Below are 24,373 nucleotides of genomic sequence, written 5' to 3'. Positions count from 1 at the left end.
CATACCTAGCGCTCCGCAGGGAATTGAAACCAAGAAGGATCTTCTGGGCAATTCTTGCGGAAACGGAAATAACATCCCCGCATAGCGGGAACGTCGAGAACTACATTGTTTGAGGCTCCAGGATGGAATTGGTGGTTTTAACATAATTGATCACTATGTTCAAAACTACCAAAACCTCAGGGAGAATCCACACAAATGGGACTCAACGCTCCTGACTTGCGAGGAGGTTACAGCCTACCCGCATCATACCCAAAGACCAAGCAGGAAACTCGGGCATTTCTGCAAGTGACAAGGACTTCCGCGGGAGGAATCCCCATGGAAAACCTTAAAAAACCCTTTTCAAAACCCTTTGCTTAAGTCCAAAAGTTCACCTCACTTTATTAAACACTCATGAGAAGAACATTGGACTGGGGGGACTTGAAGAGGTAGGTCCCAGCAGAGCCCAGTTGGACCCGCAAGACTCACCTTGAAGAGGGACGTCTGCGCAGAAACCAACTGGACCCGCAGGACCAACCATGCTTAGAGACGTGACGTCCTTACGCGCAGTACGCAAGCTGGTCCCGCAGGAAATGCCTCCCAATGGTGAAGGACTCCGCCTGTCCCCGCAGCCTCGGATACAAGCCATCAGGGAAGGCCACCCGCGCAGCAAGGCTACACGCACAAGGTACTTAGCTCTCAATCATTCAGTGTCACTTGAAGGAATGAGCAAAGCTGGGAACAATCCCGCACAAGGGCGGGAGGGGGAATACTCCCGCCCAAATAAGCCAGTCCGTACGATACGGGAAGATCTTCTGTACTGTACCTGACGAGGTATGGGAAAAAGATCTGACTAAAGATACGACAGCTTACTGACACAGTATGGCGAGCAGCATGCTCCTGTACTGTGTCACTATTAGCCGCTGCCTACTCACCAACTACTGCCATACCACGTGCGTAGCCGGCAGTTGGTGGAAAAGGAATAGTACACAGTAGGCCTGGTCACTATCAGCCGCTGCCTACCCACCAACTACCAGCAGGGCACGTGCGTAGGCCACTGTTGGTGGAACAGGAACACTGTTGCAGCCGGCCACACCTCCTTGGAAACCTACCTTCGGCTATAAATACCACAAATGGTATGACCATCATATCTTATCTTGTATCATCATATAATACCTGATATCTGCTCTAGCAATCTCTTAATATACACCTATATTTAAAGAGCAATCTAGTCTGATTCTCACGCCGGAGGGTGGTCACAAGGAGGAACCCCCCCCCCCCCTTCTCAGTGACAAGCTCACGGTGTCTGTTTTGCAGGTTATCAGAAGAACCATCTTCTCAGGGTCTCACCCCTCGTGGGAAACATCTATCTAACCCCCAGGTTACCAGTAATCTGCCCGGGGTCCGGTTAGTGTTTCTTCATAAACCAATTTTACAAAGAGTAATTATGTTAACTAGTTTTTCTTGAACTCAAATGCTTTTACGAATTTTACAAATTAACCAAACAAGTTATGGTTTTTCATTGGAATTAATTCCAATTCCTTTGAAAAATTCCAATTCTTTTAAAAACATTATATTAATTAGTCAACAAAACGACCTACAAGCATGGCTGACAAATCGTGTCTTATCATTTTAACATGTTAAAGACGACATAATTAACATAAGTATGAACATGAAAACGACTCGTTTAACACTTGGCTTTGGTGGTTTGAATGTAACAGTTATATGTTTTATGTATTAAGGGAGTGTTTGGGATTCCTTATTTTTAACTCCTTATAACTTATAAGGAGAAGTCATAAGTTACAAATGTGTAACTTATCAACATTTCATCTTATATAATAAGGAAACTCAAACACTTTTTTTTAACTTATCATAAGTTATACGTTATAATGAGGTAAAAAATAAGGAATCACAAACACCCGTTAAAAAGGAGAAATGATGAACCATAGCCTTCTAATTTTAATTGTTTTTTAAAAGAAAACTCAATAATTGCATAGTGTATTTTTTTTGTTAAACAAGTTTTATCGTGTCTAAACATGTACACACTTTGTCAACCTACCCACTAGTCAAATTTTATTGAAGGATAAAACAAGAAAAAAACATAGGAATAGATGGTTTATATGGTGCGAGTAAATATATGTATTTCACGTTTTCTAAGAAACGTTAAATTTCCCTTCCTCCGTACTAGAGTGAGTGTTCATGATCCTTTCCACTAATTTTAGAAAAGGTTATAGAACGAACCACTAATTATTATATAAAAAACGACAAATCAAACTCGTCTGGGTTTGTTGGTTGGCAAGATCTACATGTTCAACGACTGTTTTAACATATTAACTCGTCTGTTTTAACTAATTAATTAGTTTGTATTAGAAATTTTAAGATAATAAAGCTACTATTATGCTCAACTCTTCACCACTTTGGACCATTCTTTATATAAGCGCTAACTCAGATTTTCATTCACGTTTAACCCTACCATTTAACCTATCTTATACTCCATTTTCCATCATACTTCACCAATCCATTTATTTATATCATTTAAATTTAAAAAATGAAAAAAGTGATTGGGTGTGTTGAAGAGTGACGTGTGTGAGCTAGCCTAAGGAGAGTCCTTCACTAGCGGCCATTGAAAATAGAGAACAGTGTTTCTATCAAACCATTTATGTCACCTCATCACCACTTATAGTGTTACGGACTTGCCCCATAGCCAAAGATGGTCTCAACAAATATGATATACATATACATAATCCTAAGAATGAAAATATTATTAGTAATTAAAGTAAAACGGTACACATCGTCACTCCAACCTCACACAATAAAAGCACACACTTTACCGGAATTGAAAGGGAGCCACACCAACTTCTACAAAACTTTGATCTCACTCTTGTCCAAAACATTGAGGAAATTAGTTACAAAAATTCATGAAGACGACGACCCTTCATCCACCATAGATAGCAGTTGCTTCAAGACAACACCATTCCACCAATTCCACCTTAAACTTCCACCATTTTTAATGTCTCTTGAGTCCTTATATCTATGTCACCACCACCACCTCCTCCTCATCTTATCATGCATCCCCTTCGCCGAAAAATCTCCCCCTTCTCCGCCTACACAGCCGCCATGAAACACCGCAAGAACAGCAACCTCTCGGTCTTCATCGTCGTCTTCTCGGTTATCCTATTCGGGTTCTTCATGTACAATGAAAATGTTAAGTCCATAGCCGAATTCCCATTCACCACACCAAGAATTGAGATAAGTTCCACCACTACTTTAGTGGTGGAATCCAAAACTGAGGATAATAATCAAATGATTGAAATGCCGGTTCCTGTGGCTAACGCGGTGGAGGAAGAAGCTGAAGACGATGAGGATATCGAGTTGCCACCGGAAGAGTGCGATTTGTATGATGGGAATTGGGTTTATGATGATTCTACACATCCGTTATATAAAGAAGATCAATGTGAGTTCCTTACGGCTCAAGTTACGTGCATGAGAAATGGGAGAAAAGATTCTATGTATCAAAATTGGAGGTGGCAACCAAAGGGTTGTAACTTACCCAAGTAAGCTTCTTCATTACTTACATCAAACGTTATAAAAAAATAAAAAGTGAAATTTATGAACATAATAAAGAAACGTATCCAATAGAGTCTCACACAAATGAAAATTATTGGAAATGCGTGAAACGGGTGAGATGAGAATAAACATTTACGTTATTTTAAGATAGAGAATCTGCTCCCACTAAGACCAGACTAATAAAAAGGATTTGCAAGATTGACTTAACCTTGATATTTTTGTTTTGGGTATGAAGATTTAAGGCGAAATTGCTGTTGGAGAAACTAAGGAACAAGAGGCTTATGTTTGTTGTAGATTCCTTAAACAGGAATCAGTGGGAATCAATGGTGTGTTTGGCCCAATCTATTATTCCTCCGGGAAGAAAGAGCTTGATCAAAACCGGCTCACTTTCCATTTTTAGAATCGAGGTTTATTTCTGACATCTATTGTTTTGTTTTCGGTTTTTTACTTGACTTGAAATTACAAGAACATGTGCATGACTCATATATTCACAGGTTTACACGAACACGATTTGTTTAGACTTTGTCAACATTTATGCAATCTAATAGACTTTATCACTATTTTCCAATTTGCAACCAGTGAAAGCATCAATTATATATGCAATCTTTAGAGGGCACGGATTAGTCCGATGGCATTAAATGTGCAAAGGAGATTAGTCCAATTCTAAACCAGTCTATGCCGCTAAACGTGGGCACGGACAGGCGGCTATTTAGGGCAGCAACTGAAGTGATTCAATCAATGAAGCTTCCGGTTCATTTCCTGAACATGACTTCGCTTTCAGAATACCGTAAAGATGCACATACCTCGGTATACACCATTCGGCAAGGCAAGATGCTAACAGAAGAGCAGCAAACAGACCCAAACACTTATGCAGATTGTATTCATTGGTGTCTTCCTGGGTTACCTGACACTTGGAATGAGTTTCTGTATACACGTATCATTTCTCGCCCTTGATCTTGATTGGTGTAAGCCAACCCTGATCACATTCGGTTATTTACTTTTAGACATTGAGTTTTTGTTTGTTCTTTCACGTACCTTGTATCTAGAGAGAGGGCAATTTTACATTTTATTTTATTGTGAAAATTTTGTTTAGACGTTGGGTCACAACTCTAAAGTGAAATTGTTTGTACACTGAAACCTTGAAAGACGAAATAAATGATGGACACTTTGTAACCAGGTTTGTCATTTCATATTTAAGACGTCAATAAACAAGATATATGTGTTATGGGCATTATGTTATGTAAAAATATGTTTTATGTTCGTCTATTTTATTCAAAAATTTAGGTCGTGCAACTATTATTAAAGGATTAGAAGGGTAAGCAAACGTTAGTGCCCCCAATGTGGAAATCTAGAATTGTGGATAGGGCTCATGTTTAAAGTTTACATGCTAAGAAAATTATACCCTTAACTTATAAATATACTTATGTAATAGCTATTAGTTACTTTTACCGAAATCAATTATTATCTAGACATTCCATATTCTTTTGTGATCCTTCCTATTGCCGAGACCCAAGATGACCTTGGCAAGGTTATCTATAGTGCAAAGAAATAATACGGCTGAGCGATAACTAATTAAGCGAACAAAAACAACCATGAAGTTATTCATTATTCTTTTTCTTTGCAATTTGCTATGAATTTTTATTTTTTAATAAGATTTAAACTTTAAAACTATGGGCTAAGGCCTAGAAGTAAAGAACCTAACTTTATTGTCATTGGGCTAGTAAGGTTTAATTTGGATCTAAGTTACAATAGTTTTATCATTTGGATATTTGTCATCCTATAAGTTATATTGATAATTAATGTTTGTTTATATATATTTAGAAATTTATAAACTAATTGTTTTTCTAAAGGATCGGTTCTAAATTTCATAAAGACCTGTTTCAAAAGTTAACGTCCATCAACACTAAAAAATGGGTGTCTGGTTTGACTACCGGACGAGCATGCTATTTTTAAACGACACTAGCAATTGTCTGTTCAAACAACCGTATTATTTAACAATAAATCCCTGTTTGTAGATCGGGTGAGATTTGAAGACGGTGTGTGTATATATATATACTAGTTTGATCCTCCCGTGTTACGAGAGTTTAGTTAAAGTTTTGTTTTTAATCATTTTGTTATTTTATTATGATTTATTTTATTTTTTAATGTAGTTCTGTTTTAATTTAATACATATTTATTAGTTTGTTAGTATATTTTTTTAACGTTTGTGTTTTATCAGTTGAGATGTTTAATTTTTTAGATTTTTAACGAACAAACATAAACAAACACGAGCATGTTGATTATTTTAAATGTACAAACATGAATACAAATATTTGTATAATGAAAAAAGGGGCGTTGATGTAGTTGACAATGGTGGGTGGTATCCGAAGTTAACCGACGATGAAGATGATAGACCATCAACGGAGAACATGTAAAATAGATAAATTAAATTAGGGTTTGATGATTAAAGTGTTTATCAATGAATGAGATCTTAGAACCCATTTGAGGGTTATTATAGTTTGGTAAGACCCATAACCCGTGAAAATTATTCTTTGATGATTAAGGGGTGATTTTACAAATAAATGAGATGTTATAACCCATTTAAGGGTTATCCGGGTTTGGTGAGACCCATGACCCGTGAAATTATTGTTTGATTATGAAATAGTTTTACAAATAAATGAGATGTTATAACCCATTTAAAGACTATCCGGGTTTGGTAAGACCCATACTCGCGAATTCGGGTCAAATGCATAAGAAGCCTCAATTTATAAATCAAGCAATCTGGTGACTCTAGAGAATAGAAAAACAACTTGAAAGCGACACCTAAAATTTTATGATAGACAATTATATAGATAGTTAGATATATAATTGATCTTAACAAAAGACCGAATTATTATCAGTTAATAATTGATAAGCCAATAAGCCAAGGAATGCAATGCCGGATTAGTTCAAAGATAAAAAAGACTTCAAAATATATTCCGATAATTTGTATACTAATTTTTTTTGGTCTAAAGATCGACCGAAATCTTTTCATCATTTCTTTATCTTCTGCCAATACCACCTCTTTATGCAATATCTGAGATAGCTACAATCTAACAACTTAGGGTGATGACACGTGTATCCAGATAGCCACTTCGTCTCCCCTGCCACCACGTCATCATATTACGTGCCAACATGCATGTTATTTTCATATCTTCTGTATGCATTCTTATGTACTATATATACTATAGTTCACTAATAAGTTAGCATCCTCAATTCGACAATAACATTGTGTCATAATAATTTGTAAGAGATAAGTTGTTAAAATGGCATCACAACAAGCAAGCAAGAAGTCCGAGGAAATCTCCGAAAAGGAGAAAAAAGAGCTTGACCAACGAGCGGCTCAAGGAGAGACTGTCGTTCCTGGTGGTACTCGTGGCAAAACCCTCGACGCCCAGGAACGCCTTGCTGAAGGTAATACCAATGTTTTAAAAACTGGTATTTTACTTGTATCGGATTGGCTAAAAATGATACAACCGGTTGTGTAACACCCCGACCAAAGGCGGATTATACATCGGGGCGCCACATATTGCTTCATTACTCGCGACACTATTGGTGTCAATATTTATTAATACACATTTTATCGCGCACGCGCAGCGGGGAAAATAAAGAATCATAAATCAAACATAAATCAATATATTATAAATTATAACATTCAAACAACATTAACTTGTCTTGATACATTTTAATTCTAGGTCCAAAAGTAAAAAACGTCCTACGTGTCCACAAGCTCCAAAACAGCTACTGCAAACCTGAACATGTGTTAAAATAAACGTCAAACACTTGCGTGTTGGTGAGAAATCAAGTTTAATAGATAATCATAGATAATCACAGTAAATCTGCGCGCAACACGTGTATGTCTAGAGTTTAACAAGGGTGTAATCAGATTGTGATCAAGCCTAAGATAGTTCATAGATCATAGTTCAATCCATGCTCCCAATTGAGCATAAAAACGAGAAAACATCTGTGCAAGTGTAAACAAAGAAAACCGTAAACGATAGGTCTCCCGTGTTCAACTAATGGTACCAACGGAACTGCGGAATAGGCCGAACAAAGCGGTTAATGATACACACATACAAATAAACAGCCAAGTAAACGTCCTCAACACATGGGATACTGCGCGACTAAAGTTCATAAACAAGTTTAAGACTCAAGTTTTGTATGAACACATGAACATCCCAAAGCATTTAAAATAAAAAGGGATTAGATACGAGATAACTCACATGATAAACGATGCGGTGATAGATAAAGCAAGAACCAACTTTAAACAAGCACAAGTTAACCTATAAATAAGATTATTGTTTTAATGATTTGTTTTAAGTCTTGATTATAAGTTAGCATAATTAATAAGTAAACTATTATATATAATATATATTACCGGAAAAGCAGGAAGCACAAGGAGGAAGACGGAGGCAGAGAGGAAGACGGCAGAGAGAGCAAGGAGCAAAAGAACAGGAGAGATTAAGTGTTTTGTGTGTGATGTGTTAGGAAAAATAATACTATTATTTATAGAGAAACCCTAGGGAACACAATCCTAGAAAAGGAGAAAAGATCAAAAAGCAAAAGATATCAAAAAGCATAAGAATCCAAAAGCAAAAGATATCAAAAGATATGGCAGCTGCAGGGGCAAGATAAAGCTGACAGGGAACAGTAAAAAGCATGGGCGGATCAGATAAAGGTACTGGTCAAGCATGGCAAAAGCAGATCTCAAAAGATTATGTCAGTCACTTTATCTGTCGACCAATGGGGTTGGTGCGCATGCTGCGCCGAAAGTAACTATTCAGACATTAGATGGGTTAGGTCAACGGCTCAAAAGATAAGACAACACAAAAGCAAACGGCTAGATTTAAACAGAAGATACAAGGGTTAAGCGCGGGAAGGCTGAGTGCGCGAGCGCGAAGGCTGGCACAACAACCCTTAGCGCACTGCGGGAAGAATCGCATCCTTAGCGTGCTGCGTGAACTAGAATTCTAAGCGCATCGCGGGAAGAACATACATTCTTAGCGCATTGCGGGAAGAACATGCATTCTTAGCGCGCTGCGAGAAGAGTTCTCTTCACGCATCGCAGGAACAAGATGTCTTCACGCAGGCTTCCATGTAAGGAGTCTGGCGCGTGGAGCTGCAGACATCCTTAGGCGGGAAGAACCAAAGGACAAGCAAAGAGTTGAGGGAAACAAGGCTTAAGGGCGGGACGGCGACAAGAGGGAAAAGAAGGCGGAAAGAGAGAAGGAAGAGGGACGGGACGGCGGAAAGAAAGAGAGAGAGAGGCGGGAAGGAAAATATATATTATTATTAAAAACAAAATACAAGTATAAATATTAAATAATAAAAGAGAGATCGGGTCAGGGAAACGGGTACCTGGGTCGGGTCGGATCGGGGCAGATGTCACAGTCTCCCCTACTTTAAGAAATTTCGTCCCGAAATTTATCTCGAAGTAGGTTGCGCAGAGAACAGGTGCGGGTACTTGATCTTCATTTGATCTTCCCTTTCCCATGTAAACTCGGCTCCGCGCTTGGACTCCCAGCGAACTTTCACGATAGGGATACGACTGCGCTTGGTTTGCTTAACCTCGCGATCCATAATCTCAACAGGCTTCTCAATGAAATGCATGGATTCATCAACTTGAACTTCATCAAGTGGAATGTGAAGGTTCTCGTCAGCTAAACACTTCTTGAGATTGGAAACATGGAACGTTGGATGCACATTACTGAGCGCGAGCGGCAGGTCAAGTCTGTAGGCAACTTTTCCCACACGCGCGAGAATCTTGAATGGACCAACATAACGAGGAGCAAGCTTACCCTTCTTCCCAAAGCGGACAACACCTTTCCAAGGCGACACTTTGAGGAGAACAAGATCACCAACTTGAAATTCGAGAGGCTTTCGCCTACGATCTGCGTAACTCTTCTGTCGGCTTCTGGCAGTCAGCAAATGATCACGGATCTTGGCGATTTTATCGGTTGTCTCTTGAACAAGTTCGGGTCCTGTGATTTGAGTTTCACCCACTTCGCTCCAACAAATCGGGGAGCGGCATTTACGACCGTAAAGTGCTTCAAATGGGGCCATACCGATACTGGAATGATAGCTGTTGTTATAAGAAAACTCGATCAAAGGCAGGTGTGAATCCCAATTACCTCCAAAATCAAGAACACAAGATCGGAGCATATCCTCAAGAGTTTGAATAGTTCGCTCAGACTGACCGTCAGTCTGAGGATGATATGCCGTACTCATGTCCAAGCGAGTTCCTAGCGCAGATTGGAGAGATTTCCAAAAGCGAGATATAAAACGGCCATCGCGATCGGATATGATGCTCAAAGGAGTACCATGGCGGCAGACGATTTCCTTGACATAAAGCTGCGCGAGATGCTCAACACGGTAGTTTTCACGAATGGGCAGGAAGTGAGCAGACTTAGTCAATCGATCCACTATTACCCAAATGCTATCATGTTTGCTTGCTGTCAAAGGTAACTTGGTAATAAAGTCCATCGCTACACATTCCCATTTCCACGTAGGAATTTCTGGTTGTTCGAGCAAACCAGATGGGCGTTGGTGTTCAGCTTTCACTTTAGAACAAGTCAGGCATCTAGCTACGAACACAGCAATATCCTTTTTCATGCCAGGCCACCAATAAGTTATGCGCAAATCCTTGTACATCTTATCAGCGCCGGGATGAATAGAATACCGAGATTTGTGCGCTTCACTCAGGATATCAGCGCGAAGATTCTCATCACAAGGGATCCAGATGCGATTGAGATAGCAGAGAATTCCACTCAGATTAGGGACAAAAAGTGCTTCCGCGCCACACGCTAACTCGGCGCGAAGGTTACCATTACTGATGGATGCGCGCTGCGCGTCACGAATACGCGATTCAAGGTTGCTTTGAATCGGCGCGAAGTGAAGCTGGGTGCGCGGCAAGATACAGTTAAGTTGGCAGGGTTTTCGGCTGAGCGCATCGGCTACCACATTAGCCTTACCAGGATGATACCGGATCTCACAATCGTAATCGCTGATGAGTTCGTTCCATCGGCGTTGCCTCATGTTAAGTTCCTTTTGATCAAAGATATGCTGAAGGCTTTTATGGTCAGTGTAGAGGATACACTTAGTACCATAAAGGTAGTGTCTCCAGATCTTCAAGGCAAAAACAACTGCACCAAGCTCGAGGTCGTGAGTTGTATAATTCTTTTCATGAACCTTGAGTTGCCTTGATGCGTAAGCGATAACCTTGCCTCGTTGCATAAGAACACAACCGAGACCTTGGTTGGATGCATCGCAATACACGACAAAATCATCATTACCCTCAGGTAGCGCAAGAACAGGAGCTTCACACAACAAACGCTTGAGCGTTAGAAAGGCTTCTTCTTGCTTCGAGCCCCAAATATATGGTTTACCTTTGTGCGTAAGAGCTGTTAAAGGCAAAGCGATCTTTGAGAAGTTCGAAATGAAACGCCGGTAATAACCAGCTAAGCCCAGAAAGGAACGGATCTCAGAAGGAGAGGATGGCGTAATCCAGTTCTTGATTGCTTCAATCTTGGATGGGTCGACATGAATACCCATCTTGTTTACAACATGACCAAGAAACTGTACTTCATCAGACCAAAATTCACACTTGGAAAGCTTAGCATAGAGTTGCTCGGCTCTAAGCTTTTGCAATACCAATCGGAGATGTTGCTCATGCTCGGTCTTGGTCTTAGAATACACCAGAACATCATCGATAAACACGATCACGAATTTATCCAAGAAAGGCCTACACACCCGATTCATTAGATCCATGAAAACGGCGGGTGCGTTGGTTAGACCGAAGGACATGACCAAGAATTCAAAATGGCCATAACGAGTTCGAAAAGCAGTTTTCGGAACATCTTCATCGCGGATGCGCAACTGATGATAACCAGAGCGGAGATCAATCTTCGAGAAACAAGAGGCACCTTGGAGTTGATCAAAGAGGTCGTCAATACGCGGTAAGGGATACCGGTTCTTAATGGTGAGTTTGTTCAACTCGCGGTAATCAATACACATGCGAAACGATCCATCTTTCTTTTTAACGAACAACACCGGAGCACCCCAGGGCGAAGAGCTAGGGCGAATGAATCCTTTAGCAGTCAACTCTTGAAGTTGGCTGGCCAATTCTTGCATCTCAGCGGGTGCAAGACGATAAGGAGATTTAGCCACGGGGGAAGCACCAGGGACAAGATCAATACGGAACTCGACTTCACGAGCGGGAGGGATACCAGGAAGATCATCAGGAAAAACTTCAGGAAAATCACGCACAACAGGGATATCGCGAAGCTTCTTTCCTTCATCGGGTTTAACCACATGGGCTAGAAATGCAATACACTTCTTCCGCATGAGTCTTTGGGCTTCGGCGCAAGACATAAGTTTAAGACCACTGGAGGGTTTTTCGCCGTAGATATGAAGATCACCATTTTCTCGAGGTATGCGAATCAATTTCTTGGCGCAAATAACTTCGGCGCGATTCTTCGAGAGCCAGTCCATACCAATGATAACATCAAAGCTTCCAAGAGGCATAGGGATGAGGTCGATCAGAAAATCGTTTTCGTTAAGATTAAGCGTACAATCTTTAATCACTGAGTTAATTAAAATAATTTCACCATTAGCCAATTCAACTGAAAAATCTTCTTTTAAATCGTTGCGCGGTCGCGCAAGCTTCTGCTCGAAGGCGCGAGAGATAAAGCTTCGATCGGCGCCAGTATCAAAAAGTACAGAAGCATAAAATCCGTTAAGCAAAAATGTACCATTAACTACGTCATTATTCGCTTGCGCTTGGTGCGCGGTTATGTTAAAAGCTCGTCCACGCGTCACTTGGTTCGAAATTTGGTTCACCGGATTCGCTTGTGTAATCTGAACTTGTAGCCTTGGGCACGCGTTCCGGAAATGACTTGGATCACCGCAGTTAAAGCACGATCTGGGTCGTGGGTTTTGGTAAGTTGGCTGTGGGTTCTGCGGGTAGGCTGGTGGTGTTGGCGCAATCGGATTGGAGGGAGGGGTTCTACAGTACTCAACGGAGTGACCTACGCGGCCACATCGGTTACATTGTCGACACGGGACTTGAGGTGGGTGATGAAGTCTACAGGTTGGGCAAAAGGGTTGGTTTCCTGTGTAAGGTTTCTTAGTTGGCGGGGCAGGAAGTGCTGGATTGGTTAAGGCATAGTTGTGGACTACAGGAGGTGCTGGGTAGGTTGACAGTGGGTTAGGCGCGTAAACTGGTTGATAAATTGGTTGCTGGACAATGGGCGGGTTGGTAAGCGCATAGGCTTGTCTGCGCCTACGTTTCTGGTTATGGTTTGAGGGTTCTGGTTTGGTTTCTGTTGGTTCAGGGACAGTCTTGGTGGGTTTGGTCTTCTCAGTTCCCCGCAGGAACAGGGTTCCTGCTCTGACATGGTTGTCGCTGAGCACAGCGGCCAATTCGATGGCGTCAGAGAGGGTAACTGGGTTTCTGGCCCATACAGAATCTTGAATTTCCATGGGGAGACCCCCAAGGAATTTCTCGATGGCTCGGCGGGAAGGGGTAACAAGGTGAGGGACCAGTAAGCTTAGCTCGTGGAAGCGCGTCGCGTACTCGCGCGCTTCACCGCTGTATTGCTTCAAGTTCCAGAATTCTTCCTCCAGGCGCTTAACTTCGTTGGGAGGGCAGAATTCTCGCGTAAGAATTTCCTTGAATTCCTCCCATGTCATGCTAGAAGCAGCCTCTGCGCCACGCGCATGGGCTACTCCATTCCACCATGTAAGCGCTCTGGATTCCAGGACACTGGAAGCATATAGGGTTCGTCTTTCTGAGGGGCATTGGGTATGGAGGAAAGTGTTTTCAATCTTCTCAAGCCATTGGAGCATCACGGTGGCTCCTTCAAGACCTGTGAACTTCGGAGGGTTACCCGCATTAAAGGACTTAATGTTATAACTGGAGGTATTAGCATTGTTTTGGCTCAAAGCTTGGGCTATTGCGGCGGCCATCTCCTGGGAACGTTGCTGTCTACGCATGCGCGAGGCTTCTCTTCTCTGAAATCGGCGAGATAGCGGAGGCATTCTATAAAAGTTTTAATTTTAGTTAATATCTTGGTTTTTATCGCAAAGTTTAACTTTATAAAGCTTGGTTTCGCAGAGTTAGATACTATCAAAAGTTAAAGTAAAATAAATGATCCTAAATGCAGACTTAATAAGGGTAACAAATTCGAATCAAGAATCGACAATTCATGTATCACCATGACTTTCCGAATTCCCAATTTAAAATATCGAGTATTGGAGATTGACGATTCATGTATCACCATGACTTTTCAATCTTCAATATAAAACATACAAGAAAATGAGTATTGGAGGTTGACAATTCATGTATCACCATGACTTTTCAAGTCTCCAACCTCAGAACATAATCGTAAATGGAAATTGAAAATCAACTATTCATGTATCACCATGACTTTTCGGATTTTCAATCCCAACAAACGAATATGTAAGTAAAATCAATAAAAATCGAAATTCACAAAAATCGAAATATCGCGAAATAGAACATAAAATCATATACTGCGCAAGTGCGAGCATATTCATAAATAACGAGTAATTAACAATAAGCGCGCAAACATGAGATTTCTCTCATGCGCGAGAAGGGACTCTTAGGTATTCTAGGCCGTTACGTCTAACCACCTATCCTAAAGTCAACGAGCTCTGATACCAATCTGTAACACCCCGACCAAAGGCGGATTATACATCGGGGCGCCACATATTGCTTCATTACTCGCGACACTATTGGTGTCAATATTTATTAATACACATTTTATCGCGCACGCGCAGCGGGGAAAATAAAGAATCATAAATCAAACATAAATCAATATATTATAAATTATAACATTCAAACAACATTAACTTGTCTTGATACATTTTAATTCTAGGTCCAAAAGTAAAAAACGTCCTACGTGTCCACAAGCTCCAAAACAGCTACTGCAAACCTGAACATGTGTTAAAATAAACGTCAAACACTTGCGTGTTGGTGAGAAATCAAGTTTAATAGATAATCATAGATAATCACAGTAAATCTGCGCGCAACACGTGTATGTCTAGAGTTTAACAAGGGTGTAATCAGATTGTGATCAAGCCTAAGATAGTTCATAGATCATAGTTCAATCCATGCTCCCAATTGAGCATAAAAACGAGAAAACATCTGTGCAAGTGTAAACAAAGAAAACCGTAAACGATAGGTCTCCCGTGTTCAACTAATGGTACCAACGGAACTGCGGAATAGGCCGAACAAAGCGGTTAATGATACACACATACAAATAAACAGCCAAGTAAACGTCCTCAACACATGGGATACTGCGCGACTAAAGTTCATAAACAAGTTTAAGACTCAAGTTTTGTATGAACACATGAACATCCCAAAGCATTTAAAATAAAAAGGGATTAGATACGAGATAACTCACATGATAAACGATGCGGTGATAGATAAAGCAAGAACCAACTTTAAACAAGCACAAGTTAACCTATAAATAAGATTATTGTTTTAATGATTTGTTTTAAGTCTTGATTATAAGTTAGCATAATTAATAAGTAAACTATTATATATAATATATATTACCGGAAAAGCAGGAAGCACAAGGAGGAAGACGGAGGCAGAGAGGAAGACGGCAGAGAGAGCAAGGAGCAAAAGAACAGGAGAGATTAAGTGTTTTGTGTGTGATGTGTTAGGAAAAATAATACTATTATTTATAGAGAAACCCTAGGGAACACAATCCTAGAAAAGGGGAAAAGATCAAAAAGCAAAAGATATCAAAAAGCATAAGAATCCAAAAGCAAAAGATATCAAAAGATATGGCAGCTGCAGGGGCAAGATAAAGCTGACAGGGAACAGTAAAAAGCATGGGCGGATCAGATAAAGGTACTGGTCAAGCATGGCAAAAGCAGATCTCAAAAGATTATGTCAGTCACTTTATCTGTCGACCAATGGGGTTGGTGCGCATGCTGCGCCGAAAGTAACTATTCAGACATTAGATGGGTTAGGTCAACGGCTCAAAAGATAAGACAACACAAAAGCAAACGGCTAGATTTAAACAGAAGATACAAGGGTTAAGCGCGGGAAGGCTGAGTGCGCGAGCGCGAAGGCTGGCACAACAACCCTTAGCGCACTGCGGGAAGAATCGCATCCTTAGCGTGCTGCGTGAACTAGAATTCTAAGCGCATCGCGGGAAGAACATACATTCTTAGCGCATTGCGGGAAGAACATGCATTCTTAGCGCGCTGCGAGAAGAGTTCTCTTCACGCATCGCAGGAACAAGATGTCTTCACGCAGGCTTCCATGTAAGGAGTCTGGCGCGTGGAGCTGCAGACATCCTTAGGCGGGAAGAACCAAAGGACAAGCAAAGAGTTGAGGGAAACAAGGCTTAAGGGCGGGACGGCGACAAGAGGGAAAAGAAGGCGGAAAGAGAGAAGGAAGAGGGACGGGACGGCGGAAAGAAAGAGAGAGAGAGGCGGGAAGGAAAATATATATTATTATTAAAAACAAAATACAAGTATAAATATTAAATAATAAAAGAGAGATCGGGTCAGGGAAACGGGTACCTGGGTCGGGTCGGATCGGGGCAGATGTCACAGGTTGAACCGGGTTATACGGGGAGGTTCAACCGATTGAATAGCTTACCTTATAATTTCCTATAAATATAAATTTAATTCAAAAATAATCCAAAACTAAATTATTTATGTAACAAAAATAATTCAAAAGTTAATCCATATTGAAAAATTAATGTAAAAACACTCAATTTTAAAAAATAATCCTAAAGTTACACGTTTGAATGTTAAATGTTTGAATGTTAAATATTAGGTTAAAAGTAATTTTGAAAAAATATGAGCCACAAATATCAAAAATTTCTCGGGCTTAAAACCGGTTTACAGGTAAAAACCGGTGTTTTAGACAAAATCCGCCGGTACGATGTTCTAGCAAACCGGTCAAAAATACCGGACTCAAAATACCGGCCTATTGTGCGAAATTTGGTTTAACCGGCCGGTTTGAACCGGTTTTTAAAACACTGGGTAATACTATAAATCGATAACACAAACAGTTATAAGTTTACCAACGGCTTTTTAGCAAAAGTAATAAATGTACTTTTTGTTAGAATTCTATCCGAGAGTTAGCAACTATATTTCAATAAAAAGTTATGTGGGTATTTTATTAAAATACTATAGCAAAATGAGAGCTAGTTATTTTTTTCTTTTGTTAATAATTCATCTCTCATGTGCCACTATTTTTTTTAAGAGTTTAGCGGGTCGTGCACAGACTTAATGACGCTAAATTAAAGATGCTAAAGAAAGTTAACTTTACTTTTCTCGGTTTACCTATTTAAAAGGTAAATTAAAGATACTAAAGAAAGTTAACTTTATTTTTCTCCCTTACCCTATTTAAAAAATAGGGTAGCGGCATAGCTTGACTCTTGTAATTGGATTCTTTTATTTGTCCTCCAGAAATTTATATTGTCGGAAATTATTTGTCAGAATACGAGCTATAACAAATTATTTTTTGATAGTGTTATTTTATTTTAGTATGGTTCATTCATGAAATTATGTAAGTGTATATAATATATATGTTTGTTAAGGACGGAGCAAGGGAGGACAGACGAGGAAAGACCAGCTGGGAACAGAAGGTTACAAGGAGATGGGGGGAAAGGGTGGTCGGAGCACCGGTGCTCAACAGGACGATGAGGAGGAAGGTTGATGGAGGATGATAGATGATGTGTTTGCTTGTGCGACTAGGTTCTTTATGTTTCCAGGTGTTTTTAGATATGCTGTGTTTGTAATGTAGTTTAGGCGGTGTTTGATGTTTTGTTGGTAGTTTGGTTTGGACGTTGGCTTTCTTGTTTCGTGTATGCATGTAGAAGTGTTCGCTCGTAGGTTGTAATTTGCATATGTTAATATAATAAAACAAGTTCATGTATGTTTTCCTCCATCTTCAAATAGGATAAGTGTGGGGATAATCTTCATGAAATATTGATGTGGAACCATCCTAGTATATATTGAGTCATAACCTTTTTGTTTGAACATTCAACAACCAGAATCCACAGAATTACTTAGGTACTACTTAGGTACTCTGCATGAAGTGATTCTAACTGCATGAAGTGATTCTAAAAATTACTTAGGTACTCCGTATGCGGTGATTCTAACTATAAAAGGTCACGCGGTGATTCTAACTATAAAAGAGAATCGAACAGAATTACTTAGGTACTCCGTATACGATGATTCTAACTATAGAAGGTCACGTGGTGATTCTCAACTATAAAAGATCACCGACATCGGGCGGTGATTCTAACTATAATAGGTCACGCGGTTAACTATAAAAGATCACCGACAGCGGCGGTGATTCTAACTATAAAAGGTCACGCGGTGATTCTAACTATAAAAGATCACCGATAGCGGGCCTAAGCCCATTATCAGTCATAACATAAAGGGAAAATTCCCATATATTGGGAAGATTCCCACATGTCACCGTCTGTTGGCTTAACGCCTCAACCTAGCCTTATAACGGGTGGCCAAACCCAGGGAAAATTCCCATATATTGGGAAGATTCCCACATGTCACCGTCTGTTGGCTTAACGCCTCAACCTAGCCTTATAACGGGTGGCCAAACCCAGCCTTATTACGGGATGACCCAATAATGAAAGCTCATCTTCAGCTGGTCCAACTCAGCTACACGAAACCCATAATCATATAAAAGAAAGATTCGTTGGCTTAACGCCTCAACCTAGCCTTATTACGGGGTGGCCAAACCCAGCCTTATTACGGGATGACCCAATAATAAAAGCTCATCTTCAGCTGGTCCAACTCAGCTACACGAAACCCATAATCATATAAAAGAAAGATTTCAGGGAAGATTCTCACAGGTCACCGTAATCATATAATAGGAAGATTTCAGGGAAGATTCTCACTTATCACCGTCAGCTGGCCTAACACAGTCACACGAAGTCCATAATCAGTCACAACATGGAAAGATTCGGCCGAACCCAGCCCATAATCAGTCACAACATGAAGGAAAGATTAGGCCTAACCCAGCCACATGAAGTCCATAATCCTTTCATCCATAATTCTTCACAACATGAAGGAAAGATTCTAGGGAACCCAATACAAGGAAGATTCCAAAAATGTCCTTTTTATTTGCAATTTTTTATATAAATAAATAATCTCTCTTAAAAATTAAATTTCATCTTTGTCCACGTTGTTGCCCAAATATATTTTTGGATTTGAATTAAAACGGAAAAACGGATTTAGAATACTCGATTTAGGAAGATAACGATTATGGGTATGTTTAGCAAAACTTACTGGTAGTTGTAACCGGAAGTTGATAGTTGGTGGCTTAAAGCTAGGGATGTGCTGCAGAACCGTACCGAACCGGAACCATTAAGTGTTAAATATAAGAACCGGAACCGGAACCGGACCGAATTTTGACGGTTCAGGTCCGGATCACAACCGAGTTAAACAGTTATTGTGTAAGCGGTTCTTACCGGAACCGGATTTTAATTAAACATCTAAATATAAACTATTAGAGCTACACTCCAGAAAATAAAACATTATCATATCAACATATTATATTTTAATACATGGGATTGAGAATAGATTAGAATGACTCAAAATGTTACAAAAAACAAGTATATCTTAAAACATATTTAGGGCAGTGAAAGATGATTATCGTTAAGGGATTGTATATAATCGGGAAGGTGAGAACGTACATGGTCGCTAGTACATGGAAGTTGGAAAGCCTACTAAATATATAGGATTTTAAATATAATCTTCAAAGTTTAAACATAGCCCAGTTCTATAACTGAAATCGCCGGTTCTAACACAAAATATAATAATACGGTTTAGATCTAGCAGTTCGGTTCCGGTTCCCTGGTTCTGGGTTCGGAATAGCGAATTGCTCACCCCTACTTGAAGCTCGTAACTGTTAGATATAGTTGCTAATTGTAGCTTTTATATATATATATAGTTAAATGTTTGGTAGAGTAGCTGGAACTTTTAATAAAATATGTATAATGACCAAAATGTGCATAACAAAAAAAAATAATAGTATGTGTATTTATTTTGGAAGATTATTTAAGTAATTTATAATACTAAACAATAATGCTAAAAGATTGTAGTTTTTTCTAAAAGCTACTAATATTATAAGTTTCAAGCTTTAAGTTTGTTTTTCTAACCTAGCTAAAAGTTTCAAGCTTCTTGAATCAAACAAAGTTTTTATAATTAATCGAGTATGAATTTTTTCTTAAAGCTTAAACTAGACGTTCCTAAAAACTCTCAACCAAACATACCTTATATAAAGATTTGCTGAGGATTAATTATAGATGAACAAAATAAAAAAAAAGTTGAATGGACCTAGACAAGAATATTTCATATAACTGTGTTTTAAGTTATATATCAGCAATATAGAAATAATCATAAAAATGTAATCTTGCATGATAGAAACCCATTTTGAACCAGTACTTGAAAAGTGAGAAATAAATAAAAGAGGTAGGTTGTTCAAATATCTAGGATCTTTTCAACTTTAACCTTTGACGCCGGATTTTGATTGGGTTTCTATTTAAAAAACAAAGCGAATACGCGCATATACTCATGGCCGGCATTTGTATCATATTGAGTAAACTCACGGGTTTCAATTTGTTCAAAATTGAATATGACTTTGAAGTTGTACTATTCTCCTATCACACATTGCTCACGATCAAAGAATATAAACCACAAAACTCTAGTACATAGAATTGGCATCGATACACACTTTTTAGTGGTATGAGTTTTGCCAAACACACCATTATGATATTTTATTTTTCATATATATATATATATATATATATATATATATATAGGGTAAGTATCATAAGATAACCATTTGCAAATTGAGAACTTTGAGAACCATTTTGGACCACTAAAAATACTTTTGAAAAAAATATTTAAAAATATCATAAAACAAAAAATAACAAAAATTTTAAAAAAGTAAAAAAACCAAAATTCTTATATTTCATTCCGGTTTCATTAAAAAAATAAAAAAATAAAAAAAATAAAATAACAAAAAAAACGTCGTATTATACACATATGTATAATTTTATTTAATCTTTAGTTACGTAATATACACATATGTACAGTGTCATTTATCTTAAATTATACACATGTGTATAAAAAAATCATGTAAATGTACATATATGTATATATTATACATATGTGTATATAATTTGGCTAAACCAAGTTTTTTTTAATGAAACCGGGATGTTAAAATAAAAATTTTGGTTTTTTTTTTACTTTTTTCATTTTTGTGTTTTTTTTTATTTTATGATTTTTTTTATTTTTGGATTTTTGTGGTCAAAATGGTTCTCATGGTTCTCAATTTAAAAAAAATTCTCTCATGATCCTGATCCTATATATATATATAGGGTAAAGTTAAAATACAAATGACAACAAAAATGAGAAGGGTGAGAAGGAATCCAGTCCATTGATCTTAGATTTGAATGACTGAGATTAATTTAATAAATAAAAATTGATGAAAATGGCATTAAGGTAATAACCCATATTTGTTGACATTCTCTCTCCACATGCAAGGCACATGTCAATTCTCCCATCATTTTAAAACGTCCATAACTTTTTCATACTACATTATATTTTAAAAAAAAATCACCATAATAATAAGCGTTTTTTTATCTTTAATATGAGTATCATATTGTTATATAAAAATAAAAAAATGGGTTTTTTTAATATTGTTTTTTTATTGTTCATTGTGTCATTGTGTAATATGTTGTTTCCATTGTGTTTTACGTTACAAGTCATTGTGTTATACGTATTCACTATTGTGTCTTACATTTTAGGTCATTGTGTTATACGTATTCACCATTGTGTCTTACGTTTTAGGTCATTGTGTTATACGTATTCACCATTGTGTTTTACGTTTCAAGTTATTGTGTAACATGTATTAAGCATTGTGTTTTATGTATTAGATAAAAAGACACAATGGTGTGCGAAAAGACACAATGACGAAAAAAGACACACTAACGAAAAAAGACACAATGATAAGCGAAAAGACACAATGGTGTGCGAAAAGACACATTGACGAAAATAGACACAATGGTGTGCGAAAAAAAGACACAATGGTAAGCGAAAAGACACAATGGTGTGCGAAAAGACACAATGACGAAAAAAGACACAATGAAAAGCGAAAAGACACAATGGTGTGCGAAAAGACACAATGGCGAAAAAAGACACAATGATGTGCGAAAAGACACAATGGTGTGCAAAAAAAGACACAATGACGAAAAAAGACACAATGATAAGCGAAAAGACACAATAATGAAAAAAGACACAATGATAAACGAAAAGACACAATGGTTTGCGAAAAGACACAATGACGTGATTTTTGTTTTAATTTTTATATAACAAAAATCATACTCATATTAAAGATAAAAAAACGTTTGTTATTATGATGATATTTTTTTTTTAAATATCATACGAAAAAGTTATAAACGTTCTAAAATGTTGGGGGTATTAACATGTGCTTTGTATGTGGAGAGAGAAAATGTGTATAATTATCCATATACCCTTTTTCTTTTGGTCCCTACTTGACACATGTCAATTGTTTATGGCTTCTCACACTTCTCATTTTTGTTACCCTTTGTTAAATAACTTGACCCTATATACATATATATATATATAGTTGAAATTTGATTTCATTTTATATTGCCTCATACAAATGTATTCTAGAGCTGAGGGTCTCTCTGGAAGCCACCTCTCTATCCCGTTAGATAGAGGTATGGTGAGCCTACATCCACCCTTCTCTGACCCTACTTATAATCTGGCTATTGGTGGGACTTCACTGGGTATGATTGATTGATTGAGTTTTGCCAACACGTAATCTCATATATGTGTCACCATTATCTATTTATTTCATATTAATATTAATCTTTTTATATTTTCATCATAAAAAATATACTGAAAAATTATTTAAAAACTAAATCCAACGAAAAATGATATAAAAGAAGGATACTTAGGCTATGTGTAATGGGCGTGGGTTTGGGGCGAAATTGAGCGAGGAAGGGCGCAAACACCGCCCCCCCAGGCGATATGTGGGCGATTTGGGGCGGGGGCGGGGGCGGGGTTTATTTGTCGCCGGCGAGAGAAGGAAATAATAATATTATTATAATAATGTTATATTATATGTTGTGGTATGTATATATATGTATATGTATATATGTTGTGTGTGTATATATATGTATATGTATATGTATATATGTTGTGTGTGTGATATATATGTATATGTATATATGTTGTGTGTATATATGTATATGTATATATGTTGTGTGAGATATATATATATATGTATATAGGTTGTGTGTGATATATATACATATATATATATGTACGTATATATGTTGTATATGTATATGTATATATGTTGTGTGTGATATATATATGTATATATATGTTGTGTGTATATATATATGTATATGCAAAATAAATCTTAGAAACAACCCAAAATCAACCGAATGTGAACTTACAATGAAACCCGATGAACCTCAACCAAGCTATCCGTTTTAATTTCTCGACCCGAACCTAAACATGTACGCCAACAGAGCTATATGTTTTTTTATATTTTTAGTTATGTATGTTTTTTGTATTTCTTTTTAATTTTAATGCATTTTTATTTAATTATTTGAAAAAATTGGTTTTTATTTGATTAGTTTACTTATAAAAAGAAAATAATAAAAAAAGATACTGTGGGCCCAACTTGTAGCCCCTACACCATTACACCCCAAAAACAAATTCGTCATCTTTGCTGACTGGGCGCCACGTGTCACAATTCGCCTCCAATTGTAGCCCCTCTACTACACATAGCCTTAAATCAACCTAACACTTAATATAATATAACATGATAAATTAAAGGTACGCCATATATTAACTTGTGCGACAAAAGTTATTTGTGTATGAAAGTGCATATATATACCGTAAACCCTTTTGGATATGTAACACTAAATAAGATAAAAAAGGAAAAAATGCATCCTAGGCCTACCCATACGCAAGAATACTTGAAAGCTATATATTGAAAAAAAAGTGGTAAGAAAACATTGAAAACGTCAAGGTTTTTGGTTAGATACTTTATCATCAAAGCACAAGGATACACGGTTTGGAAAAAATTGATAACCAGGACGGGAAGGGTGAAGTGATGAAGCTCATAGGAGTTTTTCCATGGAGAGGAGGGAAAGCGGTCCTAATTTTGGTTTGCCGCACAGAAGAAAATGGGTGGAGTAAGAGTTGCGCCCAGGAATAGGATAGATAGGACTCATGAGGTTTCGGGAAATCAAGAGCCCGACTCTGAAGGTTGTGGCAGGGAGAAGGCTACAAATCACCAACTTTAGGGGTTGTGGGTGGGAGAAAGCTATTACAATTTCAAAGTTTTTGTTGCATAACAGCTTGTACATTCCTCATTTATAATTGTACACCTCTCCATGTGTTATCACCGCTTCTCCTTCCAATGGTTTGTTTCCATGGCAAAAATGTTTGTACTGATAATTGTTCAACTCTATACAATACCTTTCACTTCAGAAACATCATTCGCCATCGTTGTCGGTTTCAATTTCGGAACCCTAGGCAGCGTTGGTTGGGTGGGGAGACTTTTATAGTCACCGGCTATTGTTTTCGGGTTACATTTCGTAACCTAGGTGGCGGTTGTATGGTAGGTGATGTGCTGAAGAACTCATCCGAAAGGTTGAACACAAAAGCCCCTATTCAAATGTGAGTTGTCTTTGTCTCATTTTTTATTATTCAAAGTCCCTATTGTTATTTAATTTTAATAAGACAA

General features: G+C 38.1%; 1 protein-coding gene and 1 pseudogene across 2 annotated transcripts; both read left to right on the top strand.

Moving 5' to 3' along the window:
* The first annotated feature begins 2,793 nt into the window (after positions 1 to 2,793).
* On the top strand, positions 2,794 to 4,661 carry LOC143604436 (xylan O-acetyltransferase 1 pseudogene; annotated as a pseudogene). The gene is made up of 3 exons (XR_013148295.1): positions 2,794 to 3,530; positions 3,779 to 3,959; positions 4,168 to 4,661. The product of XR_013148295.1 is annotated as a xylan O-acetyltransferase 1 pseudogene (transcript).
* A 2,108-nt stretch (positions 4,662 to 6,769) lies between these two features.
* On the top strand, positions 6,770 to 17,482 carry LOC143604439 (10 kDa late embryogenesis abundant protein-like). Its single transcript, XM_077080915.1, has 2 exons — positions 6,770 to 6,975; positions 17,148 to 17,482. The coding sequence occupies exons 1-2, from the start codon at positions 6,828 to 6,830 to the stop codon at positions 17,264 to 17,266; spliced, it is 267 nt and encodes an 88-aa protein (XP_076937030.1). The 5' UTR covers positions 6,770 to 6,827; the 3' UTR covers positions 17,267 to 17,482.
* Positions 17,483 to 24,373: the final 6,891 nt, after the last annotated feature.

Source organism: Bidens hawaiensis, unplaced genomic scaffold (genome assembly GCF_021521415.1).
Source record: "Bidens hawaiensis isolate Kalapana, Puna unplaced genomic scaffold, B.hawaiensis_p1.1 tig00065112_1, whole genome shotgun sequence".
NCBI classification, from domain to species: Eukaryota; Viridiplantae; Streptophyta; class Magnoliopsida; order Asterales; family Asteraceae; genus Bidens; species Bidens hawaiensis.
This window is presented reverse-complemented; position numbering and strand designations above follow the sequence as displayed.